The sequence below is a fragment of the Bos javanicus genome, chromosome 13 (genome assembly GCF_032452875.1).
Source record: "Bos javanicus breed banteng chromosome 13, ARS-OSU_banteng_1.0, whole genome shotgun sequence".
In the NCBI taxonomy this organism is placed as follows: Eukaryota; Metazoa; Chordata; class Mammalia; order Artiodactyla; family Bovidae; genus Bos; species Bos javanicus.
The window spans coordinates 39,834,281-39,852,096 of NC_083880.1; the positions used below are offsets into that span (position 1 = coordinate 39,834,281).

General features: G+C 45.7%; 1 protein-coding gene across 1 annotated transcript in view; it reads left to right on the forward strand.

Annotated features, from left to right (window-relative positions):
* CFAP61 (cilia and flagella associated protein 61) overlaps positions 1 to 17,816 on the forward strand; it is a 250,046-nt gene that overhangs the window by 156,537 nt on the left and 75,693 nt on the right. Inside the window, 2 exon segments of the mRNA XM_061435541.1 lie at positions 6,449 to 6,547; positions 11,936 to 12,128. Coding sequence (XP_061291525.1) covers positions 6,449 to 6,547; positions 11,936 to 12,128 — 292 coding nt within the window.

Consider the following 17,816-nt stretch of genomic DNA (forward strand, 5'->3'; position numbering starts at 1 on the left):
ATAACTAAGAGTATTATGACTAATAAGATTATCAGATCAGATCAGATCAGATCAGTCGCTCAGTCATGTCCGACTCTTTGCGACCGCATGAATCGAAGCATGCCAGGCCTCCCTGTCCATCACCAACTCCTGGAGTTCACTCAGACTCACGTCCATCGACTCAGTGATGCCATCCAGCCATCTCATCCTCTGTCATCCCCTTCTCCTCCTGCCCCCAATCCCTCCCAGCATCAGAGTCTCTTCCAATGAGTCAACTCTTCGCATGAGGTGGCCAAAGTAGTGGAGTTTCAGCTTTAGCATCATTCTTTCCAAAGAAATCCCAGGGCTGATCTCCTTCAGAATGGACTGGTTGGATCTCCTTGCAGTCCAAGGGACTCTCAAGAGTCTTCTCCAACACCACAGTTCAAAAGCATCAATTCTTCGGCGCTCAGCCTTCTTCACAGTCCAACTCTCACATCCATACATGACCATAGGAAAAACCATAGCCTTGACTAGACAAACCTTTGTTGGCAAAGTAATGTCTCTGCTTTTGAATATGCTGTCTAGGTTGGTCATAACTTTCCTTCCAAGGAGTAAGCGTCTTTTAATATCATGGCTGCAGTCACCATTTGTAGTGATTTTGGAGCCCAGAAAAATAAAGTCTGACACTGTTTCCACTGTTTCCCCATCTATTTCCCATGAAGTGGTGGGACCTGATGTCATGATCTTCGTTTTCTGAATGTTGAGCTTTAAGCCAACTTTTTCACTCTCCACTTTCACTTTCATCAAGAGGCTTTTTAGTTCCTCTTCACTCTTTGCCATAAGGGTGGTGTCATCTGCATATCTGAGGTTAGACCATCCCCATGGAAAAGAAATGCAAAAAAGCAAAATGGCTGTCTGGGGAGGCCTTACAAATAGCTGTGAAAAGAAGAGAAGCAAAAAGCAAAGGAGAAAAGGAAAGATATAAACATCTGAATGCAGAGTTCCAAAGAATAGCAAGAAGAGATAAGAAAGCCTTCTTCAGTGATCAATGCAAAGAAATAGAGGAAAACAACAGAATGGGAAAGACTAGGGATCTCTTCAAGAAAATCAGAGATACCAAAGGAACATTTCATGCAAAGATGGGCTCGATAAAGGACAGAAATGGTATGGACTTAACAGAAGCAGAAGATATTAAGAAGAGGTGGCAAGAATACACAGAACAACTGTACAAAAAAGATCTTCACGACCCAGATAATCACGATGGTGTGATCACTGACCTAGAGCCAGACATCCTGGAATGTGAAGTCAAGTGGGCCTTAGAAAGCATCACTACGAACAAAGCTAGTGGAGGTGATGGAATTCCAGTTGAGCTGTTCCAAATCCTGAAAGATGATGCTGTCAAAGTGCTGCAGTCAATATGTCAGCAAATTTGGAAAACTCAGCAGTGGCCACAGGACTGGAAAAGGTCAGTTTTCATTCCAATCTCAAAGAAAGGCAATGCCAAAGAATGCTCAAACTACCGCACAATTGCACTCATCTCACACGCTAGTAAAGTAATGCTCAAAATTCTCCAAGCCAGGCTTCAGCAATATGTGAACTGTGAACTTCCTGATGTTCAAGCTGGTTTTAGAAAAGGCAGAGGAACCAGAGACCAAATTGCCAACATCCACTGGATCATGGAAAAAGCAAGCGAGTTCCAGAAAAACATCTATTTCTGCTTTATTGACTATGCCAAAGCCTTTGACTGTGTGCATCACAATAAACTGTGGAAAATTCTGAAAGAGATGGGAATACCAGACCACCTGATCTGCCTCTTGAGAAATTTGTATGCAGGTCAGGAAGCAACAGTTAGAACTGGACATGGAACAACAGACTGGTTCCAAATAGGAAAAGGAGTTCGTCGAGGTTGTATATTGCCACCCTGTTTATTTAACTTATATGCAGAGTACATCATGAGAAATGCTGGACTGGAAGATTATCTGATACTCAGTTATAAATTTAAGAAATTAAATATTTGGATGTTTCTAAATCAGGTTGACAGAGATAGCTATCACAGAAAGATATGAGGTTGGAGATAAAATGGAAATGCTGGTGGTAATTTCATATAAAGGCACGAAAGAGGCAGGAACTTCATGGAACAGCAAGAAGATTGACTTTCAAAGAAGAGTGGGGAGGCAAGGGTATGCCCCAAACATAGGAACTGAGATACCATGCTCATGAATTTGAACTTAATGTTTTGGTCATAAAAATAATTAACATGCATTGAAAATGTTCAGTGTAGCAGGAAATATTCTCAGCGTTTTATACGTGCTATTTAATCTCATCCTCACATCACTCATATGAGGAGTGAGACTTTATTATTTTCATTTCACAGGCAGAAACTGAGCCACAGAAAGGCTGAATAACTTGCCTGAGGCCAAAGAACTAGAAAGTGCTCCAGCCAGGGGTCCAGTAAGGCAATCTGACCTCTGACCCCTGACCCCATGGTCTTAGCCACCCTGCTCTGCATTCACCAAAGTGTTGAGCAGACATGGGGACTTTAAGCCAGGAACAATTGAGCTTGGATTTAATTTAAAAAGAGTTCCCAGGAAGATAGACAGGAGAGATACTTGTGCCAGAGAGACTAACCCTGGTACTGTTTTCTCTAGGCAAGAAGGTGAGCTAAGGCAGTGTGTCCTGGGAATGGCAGGTGTCGGGTGTTCAAGAGACGTGGACAACACAAACATAACTGGACATGGTGACCAGTTGTGGGGAAGGAGAGGGAGGGTAGGAGCCCCAGGTTCCTAACTTAAGAGGTGGTCAGTTGACCATGTCTTTGATGAAGTTGAAAGAGAAGTGGGAGGGGCCACAGATCCGTTGTTTGGACACATAATGAATTTGGTATGCCTGTGGAGTGGCCACATTAGGACTGATGGGTGTCTGGAAATTAGGTTTCTAGCTCAGAAAAAAAAAAAGTATAAAGATGTAAGATGAAGTCATGGTGGTCAATTCCATCACCTGGTCAATCCCAGGCTGAGCATGGAGCCTGGGAAGCTTGGCAAAGGGTAGATGGGCCATGGAGGAGGAGATGGTGAAGAAAGCAGTCTTCAAGGAGAATCTCAAGGCAGTGCCATCTCAGATTGAGAGTTCTATATGTTAGCTCCTGGACAGGGCCTCCTCCATGGCCCCACCCGTCCCTGTGTCCTCCAGCCCTCCCTCCTCAGGATTACCATCAACAGTGGCACCTTACCCACCATTGCTAGTCCATGGGTGAGCCCCAGAAGCCTGCACACATCTCTGCCTTTCTTCAGTCAAACCCCCTGTGGAGTCGACTGTCCACTTCCTGCCTGGACCCTGGATACTATGAGGATCTTCCCTCATTCCCACCCACTGTTCCTTAAGTCAGTGCATAGAGACTTCTAGCTGCCGCCCAGTATTTATTCTGTACTTTGTCTTGATAACAGAACCCTGGGTAGTGTGGTTCTTGGAAAACCCAGTGTGTTTCTCTTTGAAAAACCATATTTCCCAGCCTCCCTTGCTGCTACATACGGCCACGTCACTAAGTTCTGCTATGTTAGCAGACACACCACGTGAGACTTTCAGGGAAGCTCCTTAAAGAGCAGCCGTTTCTACCCATTCCTCCTCCCTTCCGCCTATAATGTGGATGTAGGGGGCATGTGATGGCAGGAGCTCCAGGAGCCGCCTTGGACCTGAGGTGACCTTAGGAACGGAAGGCGCACACTGAGAAGCAGAGAAGCGGGGTCTGCTGATGGCATGGCTCCACCTTATCAGTACGAGACAGGTCACTTTCAGGTTTCTTAAGTACAGTTAAAAGAGGAGTTTGCTGGAAGAGGCAGGAGGGGAGCTTGCAGAGGAGACAGGATTAATAGGAGACCTGTCTTCTGAATCGGAGGGGGAAGGAAGATTGCTGTTGTTGGAGGATGTGGAGGTGGCAAAAAGGAAAATGGGGGAGGGCTCCTGCCGGGGGGGCTCTTTTCTGTTTTCCTTTATGACACGAGAGGTGTTCTCAGTTGAAAATGAGCAAAGGCATAGTAAGGAGAATGAGAAAGGGTGAAATGGCAACCCTGAAGAGTGGATGAAGAATCATAGAAGCCACGAGGAAGAATGCAGAAGGAATTTGGCTGAGGCTGAAGCTGAGGAGTAAATAAAAATAGATAAAAATGAATGAATAGATAAAATTAAGAAAATGCCCCTCCTCTAATCTTTTGTTGAAACTTTTAACTGTATAATATAGTTATACAGTTAATGCAGGGCAGTAATTTGGCAAATTAAAGTCATTCTACAAGTGGTCCGTGTTGTTAGTTCAAATTATTCAGTGCCAAAGAGATTGTTTTTGTTGTAAAAGATATCACTGAATAATCACTACGCCTCCTATTCACACAGAGATGTGAAAGAGGCCTGCATATAGATGTTATTTATATAACATAAACCACATTTTGATCACTTAGCCTCCAAAGCCCAGATAAATTTTGACTACACGTGAGTATAAACACATATTATTATTTGCATTTTCCATTAAATGGTAAGAAATCAAAGGCCTACGATTGGTGTGTTTGCAGACTGGCAGCCCTAAGTAGTTGGGGTTAATTGTAACCTTTATGTTATTTGAAAGGATTCAAAATTATTATTGTTAGAGGATAGATGTTCTTTGTTTTCTTTGTATCAAATAAGAATATTCGCCTTTAAATGACACACATCCCTAGAGACTTTAGAGCAGACCCTTTCATAATATTTAGCTACTTTTAAATGTCAGGTGCAGTTGAGTTTATTCCATTGCTGGCCGTGTGTGCCCTCACCAAAAGGCTCCGGCTTTTAATGGCACTTAACAGATTGTCAGCAAATTGATAGCATTTCCACGTTTGGAAATTTTCCAGTTCCCTCCTGGGTAAGGAGGGCGGGTGTTCTTCTCTAACTTGGAGATGGTTTCTTTTTTGGCAGTGGTTGGTGTAAGGGGAGGGGTGAACCAAGAAGAGATTTTTAGGGAAAAAAAAAATACCTTCCTTGTCCTGCTGAAGGCCAGGAGAAGATCAGCTCACCCAGAAAATGTTGCTGACTCTAGCTGGAGAGTAGATCTGCCCAGCAGGAGAGCTCTAAATATTTCAGGGAGACCTAGAGGGAAGGAGCGCAGAGAAGTGCCCACTTAACGTGTGTGCTGAGAGGACTGCTCACCACCCCCCTGGACGCTGGTCTCCGGGAAACCTGGGTGAATCCAACGGGTGCTACTTGGGGTCAGAAGGCAAGGCTTTCATTTCTGGTCCAGCTGCTTCTGACCTTCCTGACCATGAAGAAATTATCTACCATTTCCAACCTTGATTTTCTTCAGTCTGAAATACGGATAAATGCAAACCTGCCTCCTGCCCCTGGCAGAAATTGTTTTGAAGATTAATCTCTATGACGATACCCATAAGCGCACCTTGAGCCCTGGAAAGCCTGATGCGAATAAATATAAGGCAGCTTTGCTCTTGAAAGGAATCCTCCAGCATTCTCTCCTCTGTGATGCTGTGGCCTCTTGATTTGAGTAGTTACAAACATCTGAAAGTCATAAATCTATTGTTGACTGTGGGAATTAGATGACCTTTGCATCCCTGTCCACTGTTTGGGGTCTTACAGGGCAGTGGAGACCAAGGTCAGATGAGAAGATGCTAGAGCCAAACAACGTGGTTCACGTCCTACCTCCAGACTTCCTGGGTGTACTGTCTTGGGCAAATCACTTTGCCTCCATTTCACACAATAAAGTCAGGGTAGTAATAGTACTGCTTCAAGGACTTGGGGAGGGCCTCGCAGAACCCCTGAGTGTAGGCACTCAGCAAGTTTTCACTGTAGTGGTTAGGGTTCCATGCCATTTCTCAGAAGTCATCTGAAACTCAAACTTTGCTTGTGTGTGTGTGTGTGTGTGTGTGTGTGTGTGTGCGCGCGCATGCGCATGCTTAGTTGCTCAGTCATGTCCGACTCTTTGCAACCCCATGGACTGTAGCCCACCAGGCTCCTCTGTTCATGGGGATTCTCCAGGCAAGTGTACTGGAGTGAGTTTCCATGCCCTCCTCCAGGGGATCTTCCCAACTCAGAGATTGAACCCAGGTCTCCCACATTACATGTGGATTCTTTACCATCTGAACCACGAGGGAAGCATACTGGAGTGGGTAGCCTATCCCTTCTCCAGGAGATCTTCCCAACTGTGACTTACACTAAATCCACCTGCTTCCTCCTAATTTGGAGTTTGATTTTGTTTTACTCTGAAAAGCAAATTTTTAAAAATTAATGTTCTGCCTTCACTGGCCGGCAGTTTGGGAAGTTCCTGTCAATAGCTGTTCCAATGCCCTCTTTCTCCTTTAAATGGTTGGTTCTCTTGAAAGGTTTTTGTAAAAAGAGTTGCTACAGTCAAAGAAAGCAGCGACAATTAGAAGACATGTGAAATAAGGTTCAATTGAATTACAATGAACTCTCACAGAATTGTGCTTTACTTTTTTTTTTTCTTCTTTCTCCTTAGCTCTCATCTGAAGTTCAGTAATCTCACCTTGATTTCAACCTACGGACTCCCAGGAAAAAAACTTCTGGGCAATGAACAAAGGAAGTTTTTAGCAAATGAGTATGAATTTCATTTTTAAAAATTCATTTTATATGAGCGTAAAGATGATTTACAATGTTGCGTTAGTTTCAGGTGTACAGCACAGTGATTCATTTATACATATATCCATTCTTTTTTAGATTCTTTTCCCACAGTTACTACAGAATATTGAGTAGAGTCCCCTGTGTTGTACAGTAGGTCCTTGTTGATTATCTATTTTGTATATCGTAGTGTGTACCTGTTAATCCCAAACTCCCAGTTTATCCTTCCCCTGCTTTTTCATACTGAAGCCTAAATGCCCTCATTTATGTGCTGTCCTTTTTCTGCTAACAGTAGAAAAGGGAAGTGGTGGGCTTTTCTTGTGGGTTCAGATGCTCTTTAGGAGATGCAAACGCAAGTTCAGAGTGAATGGCAGGGTTGGGAGGGTCCTGGCCTGTTCCAGACATCTGGGACGAGTCTGCTGACCCAGATACCACCTATAGTCAGGTTCTGAGTGACTCTCCAGGGCAGGGGAGCTTGGTGACCGTATTTGTATCAGAACAGACAACCCGCTGGAGGGAGCTAAAGGCTGGGTGCCTCCCTGGGGTGAGGGTCTCAGACCCACCCAGCCCTCTACCACTCGAGGTTGATGAAGCAAAGGTCTTTGGAACCGATCAAGGCAAGCGTCAATGTTTCTGTCCCTGCAGAATCAGTCTTTGACAACATCCTTTCTAGAAAATGCCATTTCATTATCACTCAGCTTCCACTCATTTTAATTTCCTGAGCAAAGCGTGGGTACAGGCATGATTAGGCTCCCTACCTCTAGAAACAATGTGCCTGTTTCTCCAGGAAGGAGGGAGGAAATTGTTCTCAATGGGAGTTGGGGCAGGGCGGGGGTGGATGTTAATTTTAGATCCATGAAGAAGATCATCTTTCCTCTGTGAAAAAGGCTGATTTTGCTGTCAAACAGTGACAAAAACAGCAGCCACCTTGCCAGCAGAACCAGGCTCATTTTGACCCAGTACTTTTAAAACCAGACTATAAACTTCAGAGTTTTGGTAAGAACATCATCAGAGCACCATCAGAAGGGTCTGGGTTTGGAGCCAAGTCGATGGGGTTCAGATTCTGCCCCCACCACAAAGGGGACCTCATCTGTCTGTGCTTTGAGGGATTTGACTGTGGATTGTGCTTGGCTAAACCAGGCTCACTGGAGTTTTGGGTTAAAATCAGTCTAACGCCAAATTCTGGCTGAGCGAGGACAGTCGATCCATGCACACCCCTTCCTCACTTTCTGTCTTTTCCAAATGACACAATTCCCAGGAAATACCGGTGTTCCCAATCATTGTCTCACGAGGAATGTAATTCAGTCTGCCTGTCCAAGGTTTTCTGTCAGTCTCCAGGCCAGGTGTGTTTCAGAAGAGAAGAGATAGATAGTGACACTCTGCCAGCCTGGTTCTGCAGGGACCTGCGTGTGGCTAGCACTCAGTCACCTGGTGCCTCAGCCCCTGTTCTTCCCCCCGCCCTCCCCCATCCATGCTATTGGCCCAGTCGCCAGAAAAAGGCTGCAAAAACATGAATCAGATCATGTCAACTCTCAGCAGCCAGGAGCTGCTCTGTCCAGCGTGGCAACTGCATGCCGCATGTGGCTGCTTAAGTTTCAATTAATTACAGTTCAGGGGGATTAAAGTTCAGCCCTTCAATTACTTGAGCCACTTTTCAAGTGGCCGACTAGCCACGTGTAACTCGTAGCTCTCCTATCAGACAGGCCAGCTGCAGAAGGATTCTGTCATCACAGAAAGTTCCAGATGCTCCATCCAGTCTGAAGCCTGTCCTTTTCTGCTGACACCTCTAACCCCCTTTTTCACTACGTTTGCCCTTGTTCTCTCCACTGTAGCCTCACCAGTCTCCTTGATGATTCTTGAACACAAGAGGCAAGTCCCCACCTTGGAGGTCTTTGCTCCCTGGTGGCTCAAATGGTAAAGAATCTGCCTGCATTACGGGAGACCCAGGTTTGATCCCTAGATTGGGAGGAACCCCAGAGAAGGGCATGGCAACCCACTCCAGTATTCTTATCTAGAGAATTCTGTGGACAGAGGAGCCTGGTGGGCTACAGTCCATGGGGTTGCAGAGTTGGACACCACTGAGCAACTTATATTTTTCCACGAGACCCATTCTGACCACCCAATTGTCTGCAACCAATTCTCCAGGACACTCCAGTCCTCTTCCTCTGCTCTCTTCCTTATTACTGAAATCCTTGTAAATATACAATTTGCCTTTAAAATGGTTGATTCCAAATCCTTCAGCTATATTGCAAACTCTGCAAGGGCCAGAATTTTTTGCCTTTTTGTTCGCTGATTGGTCCCAGTGTCTGGGACAATGTTCGACACTTAGCAGGTGCTCAGTAAATTATGTCAAATGGATAATGGTTACCTTCAAAAAGTACCTACCAAAGTCCCCTCCACCAGGGTGTAGATAGGGACTAGATAACAGAGCCATATAAGATGCTTCTGGATGGGGACCAGCATGTCCTAACCCACAGAAGCTACAACACAGAAACATCAACAGGATGCTGCCTTTCAAATGGTCCTCAGATCACGATATAGGAAACTTTCTGATCATGGAGTTAAAAAATAGCAAGTGCGCTGACATCTGTAAATCTAATTATTCAAATTCCTCGTGCTAAATATTGGGTTGGCCAAGAAGTTCAATCGGGTTTTTCCATACTAGCTCCTGGAAAAACTTGAATGAACCTTTTGGCCAACCTAATACAAATTCTGAACTTTTCCATAACCAGTGTTTGGATTTATTATTGCCATTACTATTTTTTGAAGAGCCATGTTTTGTTCCCTTGCCCGTGTCCCCACACCGTCCAGCCTCTGGTGGAAGTGCTAATGACTTACCCGGGGATGCAACAGAAAGGAGGGCACTGGGAGGGAGGGGGAACAGGCAGAGGGAGAAAGCTGCTAACTAGACGATCCGCTCTGAACCACTGAAGGGTAATTACGATGCTCCTTCTTCCGGGAGTGTCACAGTAAACCCTCCTGAAAGCCTCTGAGGTCCTTTCCGATCCTGTAGGGTTCCAATTCCTTGAAATGCAGGTCTTCACCACACTTACATTTATTAATATTCCACTGGAGTTCACTCCTAATTTTGCACCTGGGACCTTAGGCTAAGAATTCCGATCTCTAGGTTTGAGGTCACTGCAACTTTAAGCCAGCTGGCCACTCTGCATTTCTACTTTTTTTTCCCCCTCCTCCTTATTACCTGTCTCCAGAATGTTCTACGAAGACAAATTTTCACATTATTTCTGTGTCAGGGTCAAGCTCATTTGAGAAACATGAAGTTTCATTGACCTCCCTTCTTTGGTTTCTTCTCTGTCTCCCAGAGAACCCTAGTGGAGATATTTCTCTGGTCTCCAAGCCTTGAGACAGTCCCTGCCATGTGAGAATCTTAATATTTGTTTACTCTGCTTAGGAAATAATTTTACAGGCAGAACACTTACAGGCTCCAGTATCTAGCTTCACCTACCTGATAGGTAAATTAAAGGAGATCCAGAATGGTTTATAATATCCAAAACGGATGGGCATCGCCTGCCCAGTGATGTCCTAAACTGAGAAATGTCATTCTGTGTGGTCACAGGCTGTAAAAGGAAGCATCCCACATTTTCCATGCTTCTTGAGGTTTCCTAAAGCCCGTGTTTCTGAGTGCCAGCCTGTTGGACAGAGCTTCAGATCTGAGCTCTGAGATATGAATTCTGAAATTATCAACACTGCTGACCGACTGTCATTACAAATAACATTCATCTTAGCCTTTCTCAAATTTCCCCTGAGAACTTGCATCTTTGAGCAGATCCTCATGTGACAAATCCCTGTGCGTTAAGGAAATTTAATTTTTTTCCCATCTTGGATGGCTGACAGTACCACTCTATTAGGAATGGATGATGTCCCAAGTAGGAACAGCCCTTCATGGGTCTCTTCGTGAATGTACGAAATCAATGAAACATCCTGTTTTCCTATAAAGCTACCAACATGGCTTTTTAAAAAAGAATTTCATCTCACTATCTGTTATTTTCCCGTGACAGGTCAGCCCCCTATTTTCTTTTCTTATTAAGAAGAAATTTTCTTGTTTTTTAAGTGTTGTTGCATGGAGAGATACAAAGCCCAGACTCGCTTCTCTTTCACAGGCCCCGTAACAGGGTCTAATGTGTATCCATTACCAGGGTTCTTTTTGTGTGGTGCGAGCAGACTCTACGCATGGATCAAAAAGAAAAAATGTTCTCCCATTACCACTTCAGAATCCTGTTTGCCTCTAAGCAGAGTAAACAGGGTTGTGTATCGTTAACATTATCTGGACTAATAACTCCTCACATATGCATCCCACTTGACCGGACAGCATCTCTTACATTCTCATGCCCATCCCTCACAACCCTTGAGGTGGGTGAGGAGAGGTCATCACCTCCTGCTCGGAGGTGGAGATGGTGAGGTTCTGAGAAGGGGTGCAGAGTCCCCGGGACCCAGTCTCCTTGGCAACAGAGCAGGGACACAGACCCTGGCTCGGGGAAGCCTGGGTTTAAACAAACTCTGAGTGTTCTGCTCTTCTGCACTCTCGGTCTTCAGAACAGGGTTATTAAAACATCCTGTACCTGAGGGTCACACCATCCAGAAGATTCTGGAAACAGCCCTTACAGAAATCTAAATAAACCCAAAGCCACAGGAAATCTACTTTTCTCCCACTACAGTGTTGTGTTCATCCTCAAACAGAACCCAGAGAAGCAAACCTGTCCATCCTGGACCTGCTCTTATGGAAGCAGAGGTTCCCTATAAATCACCTTAGTCCTTAGGAGGGACTCCCCAAAGTCCCCAGGGATTGTACTGGATGCAAACATAATTCCCCAATTGACACCTTCTTTAAATAAAATGTGTTTTGTTGTTTGGGCATGAATCCATATGCTTATTCTGGATATGAGTCATTTATCAAAAAGCCTTTGCAGACTTGTGGGGCCTCAACCCCTGCCTTTGGGGATCCTCAGGTGTCACTTTCTTCATCCTCATTCACTCCGAGTCTGTGGTCAATATGACAAGATGACAGTTGTCAATGTGACAGTTCAACAGCTAAAGTAAATTTACACCAGCCATGCATTGGAAGGAAGAGTATTAGAAATGATTACACACACACACACAGGTGTGCGTGCACCCTCCCTGGCGTGGACCGGCCTACCCCAAGCAAAACAATTTAGCTTTAATAGGAAGATGTCAATTGGCGACTAAATGTTCCACAAGGACAAATCTCCTAGCCTGCCCAGATCCTGGTAAGTTCTCAGCAAGAGCACGGGCTTGGCCCACCAGGGGCCCTGAACCAGCTCACCAGATGTCTAATTAACGCCTGCTGTCAGCTGCTCAAATGTCACTGATGGAGCCTCTCTCTCCGCAGCCACTGCTATAATGACAGAGATCATGAATTGATGTCGCTGTGCTCCTGGGTCAACGTGGTGGTTGCTAAGATGACCGCCATAGACCGAGCAGCCAAGCAGGTCGTCGTTTCGAGAGAGAAAGTCGTGCTCTATGACCACCTCATCCTCTGCACCGGACGGCAGTACCAGGGAAGCTCTTGAGGGCTGAGGGAAGTGGGGCGGGGGTATGGGTCACGGGGTGGCTGGGCCCACATCCCAGGGCCAAGAGTGTGCCTCCCATCTGCACGTGTGACCAGAACTGAGTCCTCCTGGAAACCCCATTCCAAGAAAGCATTCTTCCCAAGGGTGAAAACCACAGCAAACTGGAGAAATGCCATCCTTGAAGCTGTGGTCCCAAAGTCGAACACTTGCCACTCACCAGAGCAGAATCCAGAAGCAGCCTGTCATGCATCTACAGGAAATTAACTTTGCCTCAACAGCCTACGGCTTCCCTGATGGCTCAGATGGTAAAGAATCCACCTGCAATGCGGGAGACGTGGGTCCAATCCCTGGGTCCAGAAGATTCCCTGGAGGAGGGAATGTCAACCCACTCCAGTATCCTTGCCTGGAAAATCTCATGGACAGAGGAGCCGGGTGGGCTGCAGTCATGGGGTTGCAAAGAGTCAGACACGACTGAGCAACTAACATTTTCAAGAGCTTAACATTTGGTGATGGTGCCAGGCTTGCAAGAAAGTATTTCAGACATGCACACCTTCTGTCACCCTTGTGCTACTGTGTGTCTTGGTTACAAAGCTCTAGGGAGTGTGGCTGGTGGCTTTCCTGGTGACCATGCTCTCCGTCTGGGTTTAATTCTCAAACCCTACTCGAGGAAAATGCTCCAGGATGTGACTGAAGCTGAGTTTGAACGTTCTCACTGCAATGCAGCAGCATTTTGTGCAGAAATAGGTCATCTCTTTGATGGAAAGAGATTTAGATGATGGAGTCTTTTTGTTACATTTCCCCCGAGGAACTGGATAGGCTCCAAGTTGGGTTTATATGGAGTTATCCACCCCCTCCACCATGTCCCACGCAAACACTGGTCATATTTTCCTGGTCCTGTCCCAGGCTACCATGGGGATTCATTCATGCTTGAGCTGGTGGTCATGGTGAGGACAGACAGCCCGGCAACACTGAGCATCACTTACTTCGATCACTGAGCCGCAGTTACCGGTTGAGTACACCTGGGGCACTTTTGAAATAAACCCAGGCTGGGCCCTGCTCCCAGCGGCTTTGTTTTAATTATTCTGGGGTGAGTGGGACCCAGTCATCAGTATTTTTTTTTTGAAGCTCCCAGTTGATTCTTTTTTTAAAAATTAATAAACTTAATTGGAGGATAATTACTTTACAACATGTGATGGTTTTTGCCATACATCAACATGAGTCAGCCACAGGTATACGTGTATCCCCCCACCCTGAAGCCCCCTCCCACCTCCCTCCCCACCCTCTGGGTTGTCCCAGAGCACCGGCTTTGGGTGCCCTGCTTCATGCATTGAACTTACACTGATTTAAGGCTAGGTTGGAGAACTATGGACTCGAACATTCTAGAACCTCATCTTACTCTAGAGCAGCACTTCTCCAGCTGTCATATGCACAAAAATCCCCTGTGCATCTCGTTAAAATGCAGATGCCAGCAGGTGGTGGGGTGGGGACGGGTGTGGCTGAGAAACCTCAGTTCTGACTTGTTTCCAGGTGAGGCCAAGGCCGTCAAGGGAACCCCTGATGGTCCAGCTTGGATCAACCTCTGAGTGATATCTTTTCTTCCTACCTCCTCCTCCCCTTCTGCTTCTCCTTCTTCTTTTAAAGAAATCCAGTTCTCAAAGTGTAGAAAAGGATTTTTTTTTCTGGATTTTTATTTATAAAAATAAATGAGGTCCTTAAATATTCCTCTTTTTTGAACATAAAATCAGAAGAAAACACCAAGCACTCCTCTGTCCCCCGCCTCAGAGCTCCAGCTGCTCCCTGTGACCGTGGACTTGGGAAAATGTGAGAGGAGGCCCGGCCAGCTGTCCAGAGTCTGGGGCGCCTGTCCATGTGTGCCCAGCTGCCCCATGGCTTTCGTCTGTGGCACATTAAGCTCTTGCCCTTTTTATACCGGGCAACATGAAATGAAGAAGTGATCAAGAGTGTTCCAAATTAATTTTTCCAGAAGGACATGAAAATTAAAGGTACATAAGCTGATATTTTTTAAAGGCAGCTGAATTCATTGGGCACTTCCAGCTCTTATTTCTCTCCCTATTTACTTCTCTTCCAATCTCTCATGGTTTTGTCCCAATGCTGTGATTTAAAAAAAAATACTAACAAACTGATGAAAGTAAGCAAAAAGACTATATGTTATATCTGTTATAAAATATAATTGCAAACCTTAACCTCTAATCTGACTTATAAATGGCATGGATCAGTCTAAAATATCGTGCAATATTTTTGATATCCAGATCCACCACACTTTTTTTCTTTTAATGAGAAAATCCATGCTCAGGCTACACTGTGCTGCAGTGTTTCACATGAGGAGGGCTAGTCTCTACTTTCAAGCCCTGTCTCCAGGGTCAACCATTCCAAGGCATTTCCATTATTCAGTCTTCATGGGTTGCTCCCCAGAACTCGCAAAAATGTGTTTGTAGTTTTCCCCTTGATTGGTCGACTTCTGATATGAGCTATGGCCTTTCTATTTTGGAAGATGAAGATTTTTCTGGTTCACATTCAGCCCCCTCTAACCCCTCCCCCAAAGCCCATGTATGGATTGGTTATTTTGATTGCTGAGCGCACACTGGTTCTGAAAAAACTGTGTGCAAGAGCTTACAACTGGGGTCCCCGGGCCCCCTCCACGGCTCTTGGCACATCATGCAGAGACCAAGAGAGGCCTGCCCCCGCGCCGGGCTGTGGGTCGTCTCAAAAAGAGGAAGGACAAAAGTGTCAGCCTGAAGTCAGATGAGTCAGCGTGGCCATGGGAAAACCGTGGCTGGGACTCCCCACGAGGCAGTACTCTGGGGAAGCCAGGAGGTGGGGCAAAGATGGGCAGCCAGAGGGTAAGAGCGAAAAAATAGATACAAGGGGCAACAGCAAAAGGTGTCAGGCAAATTCATACAGCTGTTAGGAGCAGTCACATCCAGCAAAGCAGAACTAACTGGAGAAATGCAAGAATCCCCGTTTCACAGATGAGGCAACTGAGGTGCCGTGAGGCTGAGGCCCAAGGTCAGACAAGACAGACTGTCCACAGTCACAGCAGGGTGGCAAATTAGGGGCTAAGGTTAGAGCCCAGGTGGTCTGGCTCCAGTTCTTTGTCCTTGCCTCTCTCTCTCCTCTCTCCCTCTTTCCGTGTCTCCTTCCCCTTCCTTCCTCCTTCCCCTTTCCTTCCTGCTCTCTCCCAAAGCTGTGGTGCAGAGGTTACCCTTGATGGCTTTTAAAAGTTTTCACAACACACAAATTCTGGAACTTAATATTTATAGCTGCTACTGCTGCTAAGTCACTTCAGTCGTGTCCGACTCTGTGCGACCCCATAGTCGGCAGCCCACCAGGCTCCCCATCCCTGGGATTCTCCAGGCAAGAACACTGGAGTGGGTTGCCATTTCCTTCTCCAGTGCATGAGAGTGAAAAGTGAAAGTGAAGTCGCTCAGTCGTGTCCAACCCTCAGCGACACCATGGACTGCAGCCTTCCAGGCTCCTCTGTCCATGGGATTTTCCAGGCAAGAGTACTGGAGTGGGGTGTCATTGCCTTCTCCAATATTTATAGCTAGAGTCAGATAAATAGGTTGTTGTTGTTGTTGTTTAAAGTTTTTTTCTTTCATTAAAAATATCTGGAGAAAAGCAACTCAGTTCTGATAAAGTGGCTTCCAGGTGTCATCAGGAACCCAGACCCTCTGTCTTTTGTTATTCTGCCTTTAGAATGTTTTTCTATCCTCAGCATCTTGTTGTGGCTGCTGTGGTTCCGGCCATTTCATGTGCAAGAGGCAGGAAGAAGGAAGGACTAGGGCAAAATGACTTTTCCCACTGCCCTCTTCCCTCCTGCTTCTACCCCATCCCTCATCAAGGATGCCTGCTTATCTCTCTTGACTTCTTAGGTCATAAGTGGGGAAATGTTCCAACTGGGCATATGTCCCAGGAATCCATTCCTAAGAAAGAAAGGGAGATAGAATAATGGGTAGGCCAGCAGCATCCCCTGCTGCCATGTTAAATAACTTGCTGGGATCAGGGTGGCCAACAGGCTCCCACCAGCAGGTGATACTCAGTCCCGAATCACTGGAGTGGTTGGGAAGTCCCCTGCTTCTCTCCAGTCACAGTTCAGTGCCAGGTTAGTGGTGGCAGAGAACCTCTGCTTTGGGGAGCTGGTACGGATGGGCTTCTACATTGAATGGCCTCCTATTGAACTTTACTCCCTCCTTTCACTGACGACATCATATGATTTTCCCCCATATATCCTTTCTGATGTATCGAGTTCTGCTAAACTCTGTGTGGGCAACTTAACTAGTTTGGGAACTTAAAAATTCCAAGCTTAAAAAACTTAGCTTGAGTTTTGCCTGTTTTGTGACATGCCACTGTGCAAATATGAAAATACGTTATCCCTTTAATTTCTAATTCTTTATAGTTTAGAAATGTGCAAAAACAACTCCACCTGCTTCGTGCACAGAAGAATTATACGAATCTTTAGGCAACAGTTACATCACAGGATTGCAGCAAACTGATTTTCATTTTTGACCTTATTCCTTTTTCCCCTCTTTTCTGTGTGTTTTTTTTTTTTCTTTCATCTGAGCACACACTATCTGGAATGATAAGTTCTTTTATAAATTGAACAGCTCTCAGTTTGCGCTTCAGCTTTGCCTTTTTCTGCCAAGGATTTTTCCTGATTTGTTAAAGCATGATTTACTAAACTGATATGCTACCCCAATTTCATTTTATCTTAACTATCAATACAATCCTTGTTGTAGTTCTGATAAAGTTTAAAACCTCTAAGGCACAGTATTCCACACTGTGCACTTTAAGTCACTCACCAAAGCCCCCGGTGGATTGCTTTATACTGGCTGCGAGTGTGATTAATACCAGAATTTTACCGTCATATTGCTAAATAAATTATATTCCTAATAAGAGATTGCCACCACAAGTTTAGTTGTGATGCATGCTGCTAAGTCGCTTCAGTCGTGTCCGACTCTGTGTGACCCATAGACGGCAGCCCAACAGGCTCCGCCGTCCCTGGGATTCTCCAGGCAAGAACACTGGAGTGGGTTGCCATTTCCATACGCACATGCTAAATTGCCTCAGTCGTGTCTGATTCTTTGCGGCACTGTGGACTGCAGCCCGCCAGACTCCTCTGTCGGTGGGGATTCTCCACGCAAGAATACCGGAGTGGGTTGCCATGCCCTTCTCCAGAGGATCTTCCCGACCCAGGGATCAAACCCACATCTCTTACATCTTCACTGGCAGGTAGGTTCTTTACCACTAGCATTGCCTGGGAAGCCCTTTAGTTGTGATAAATGACCATAGTTTCTGGCCAGCCTCCTCACAGAGAAAAGACATCCAGGTTTAAAAATTGATTCTGTTTTTTTGTTCTTTAGTCCCACTTGAAATTGAATTACATACATCACAGTCGTGTAGTCAGACTTTACTATTTCTCTTGAGGAAGGATATACCAGCAAGTTCTCCAGATGTCATCTGGGGTTTAGTGAAGCCCCACATGCTCAGGCAACCATCCGGCATTCACATCCCCCTCATGGCCAGGGGTTGCCGGTGGTCCTCAGGGGATGAAGAGACTCTTTGAAGCCCATGTTGGTCTCTGCAGCCAGTGAACACTTTGCCCTCTGTAGCCGTAGGAGTCTGGTCTCATACCCTTAGGCCTCAGGCCACAAGTGCGCAGGACGCTGGCTTCTCTGATAA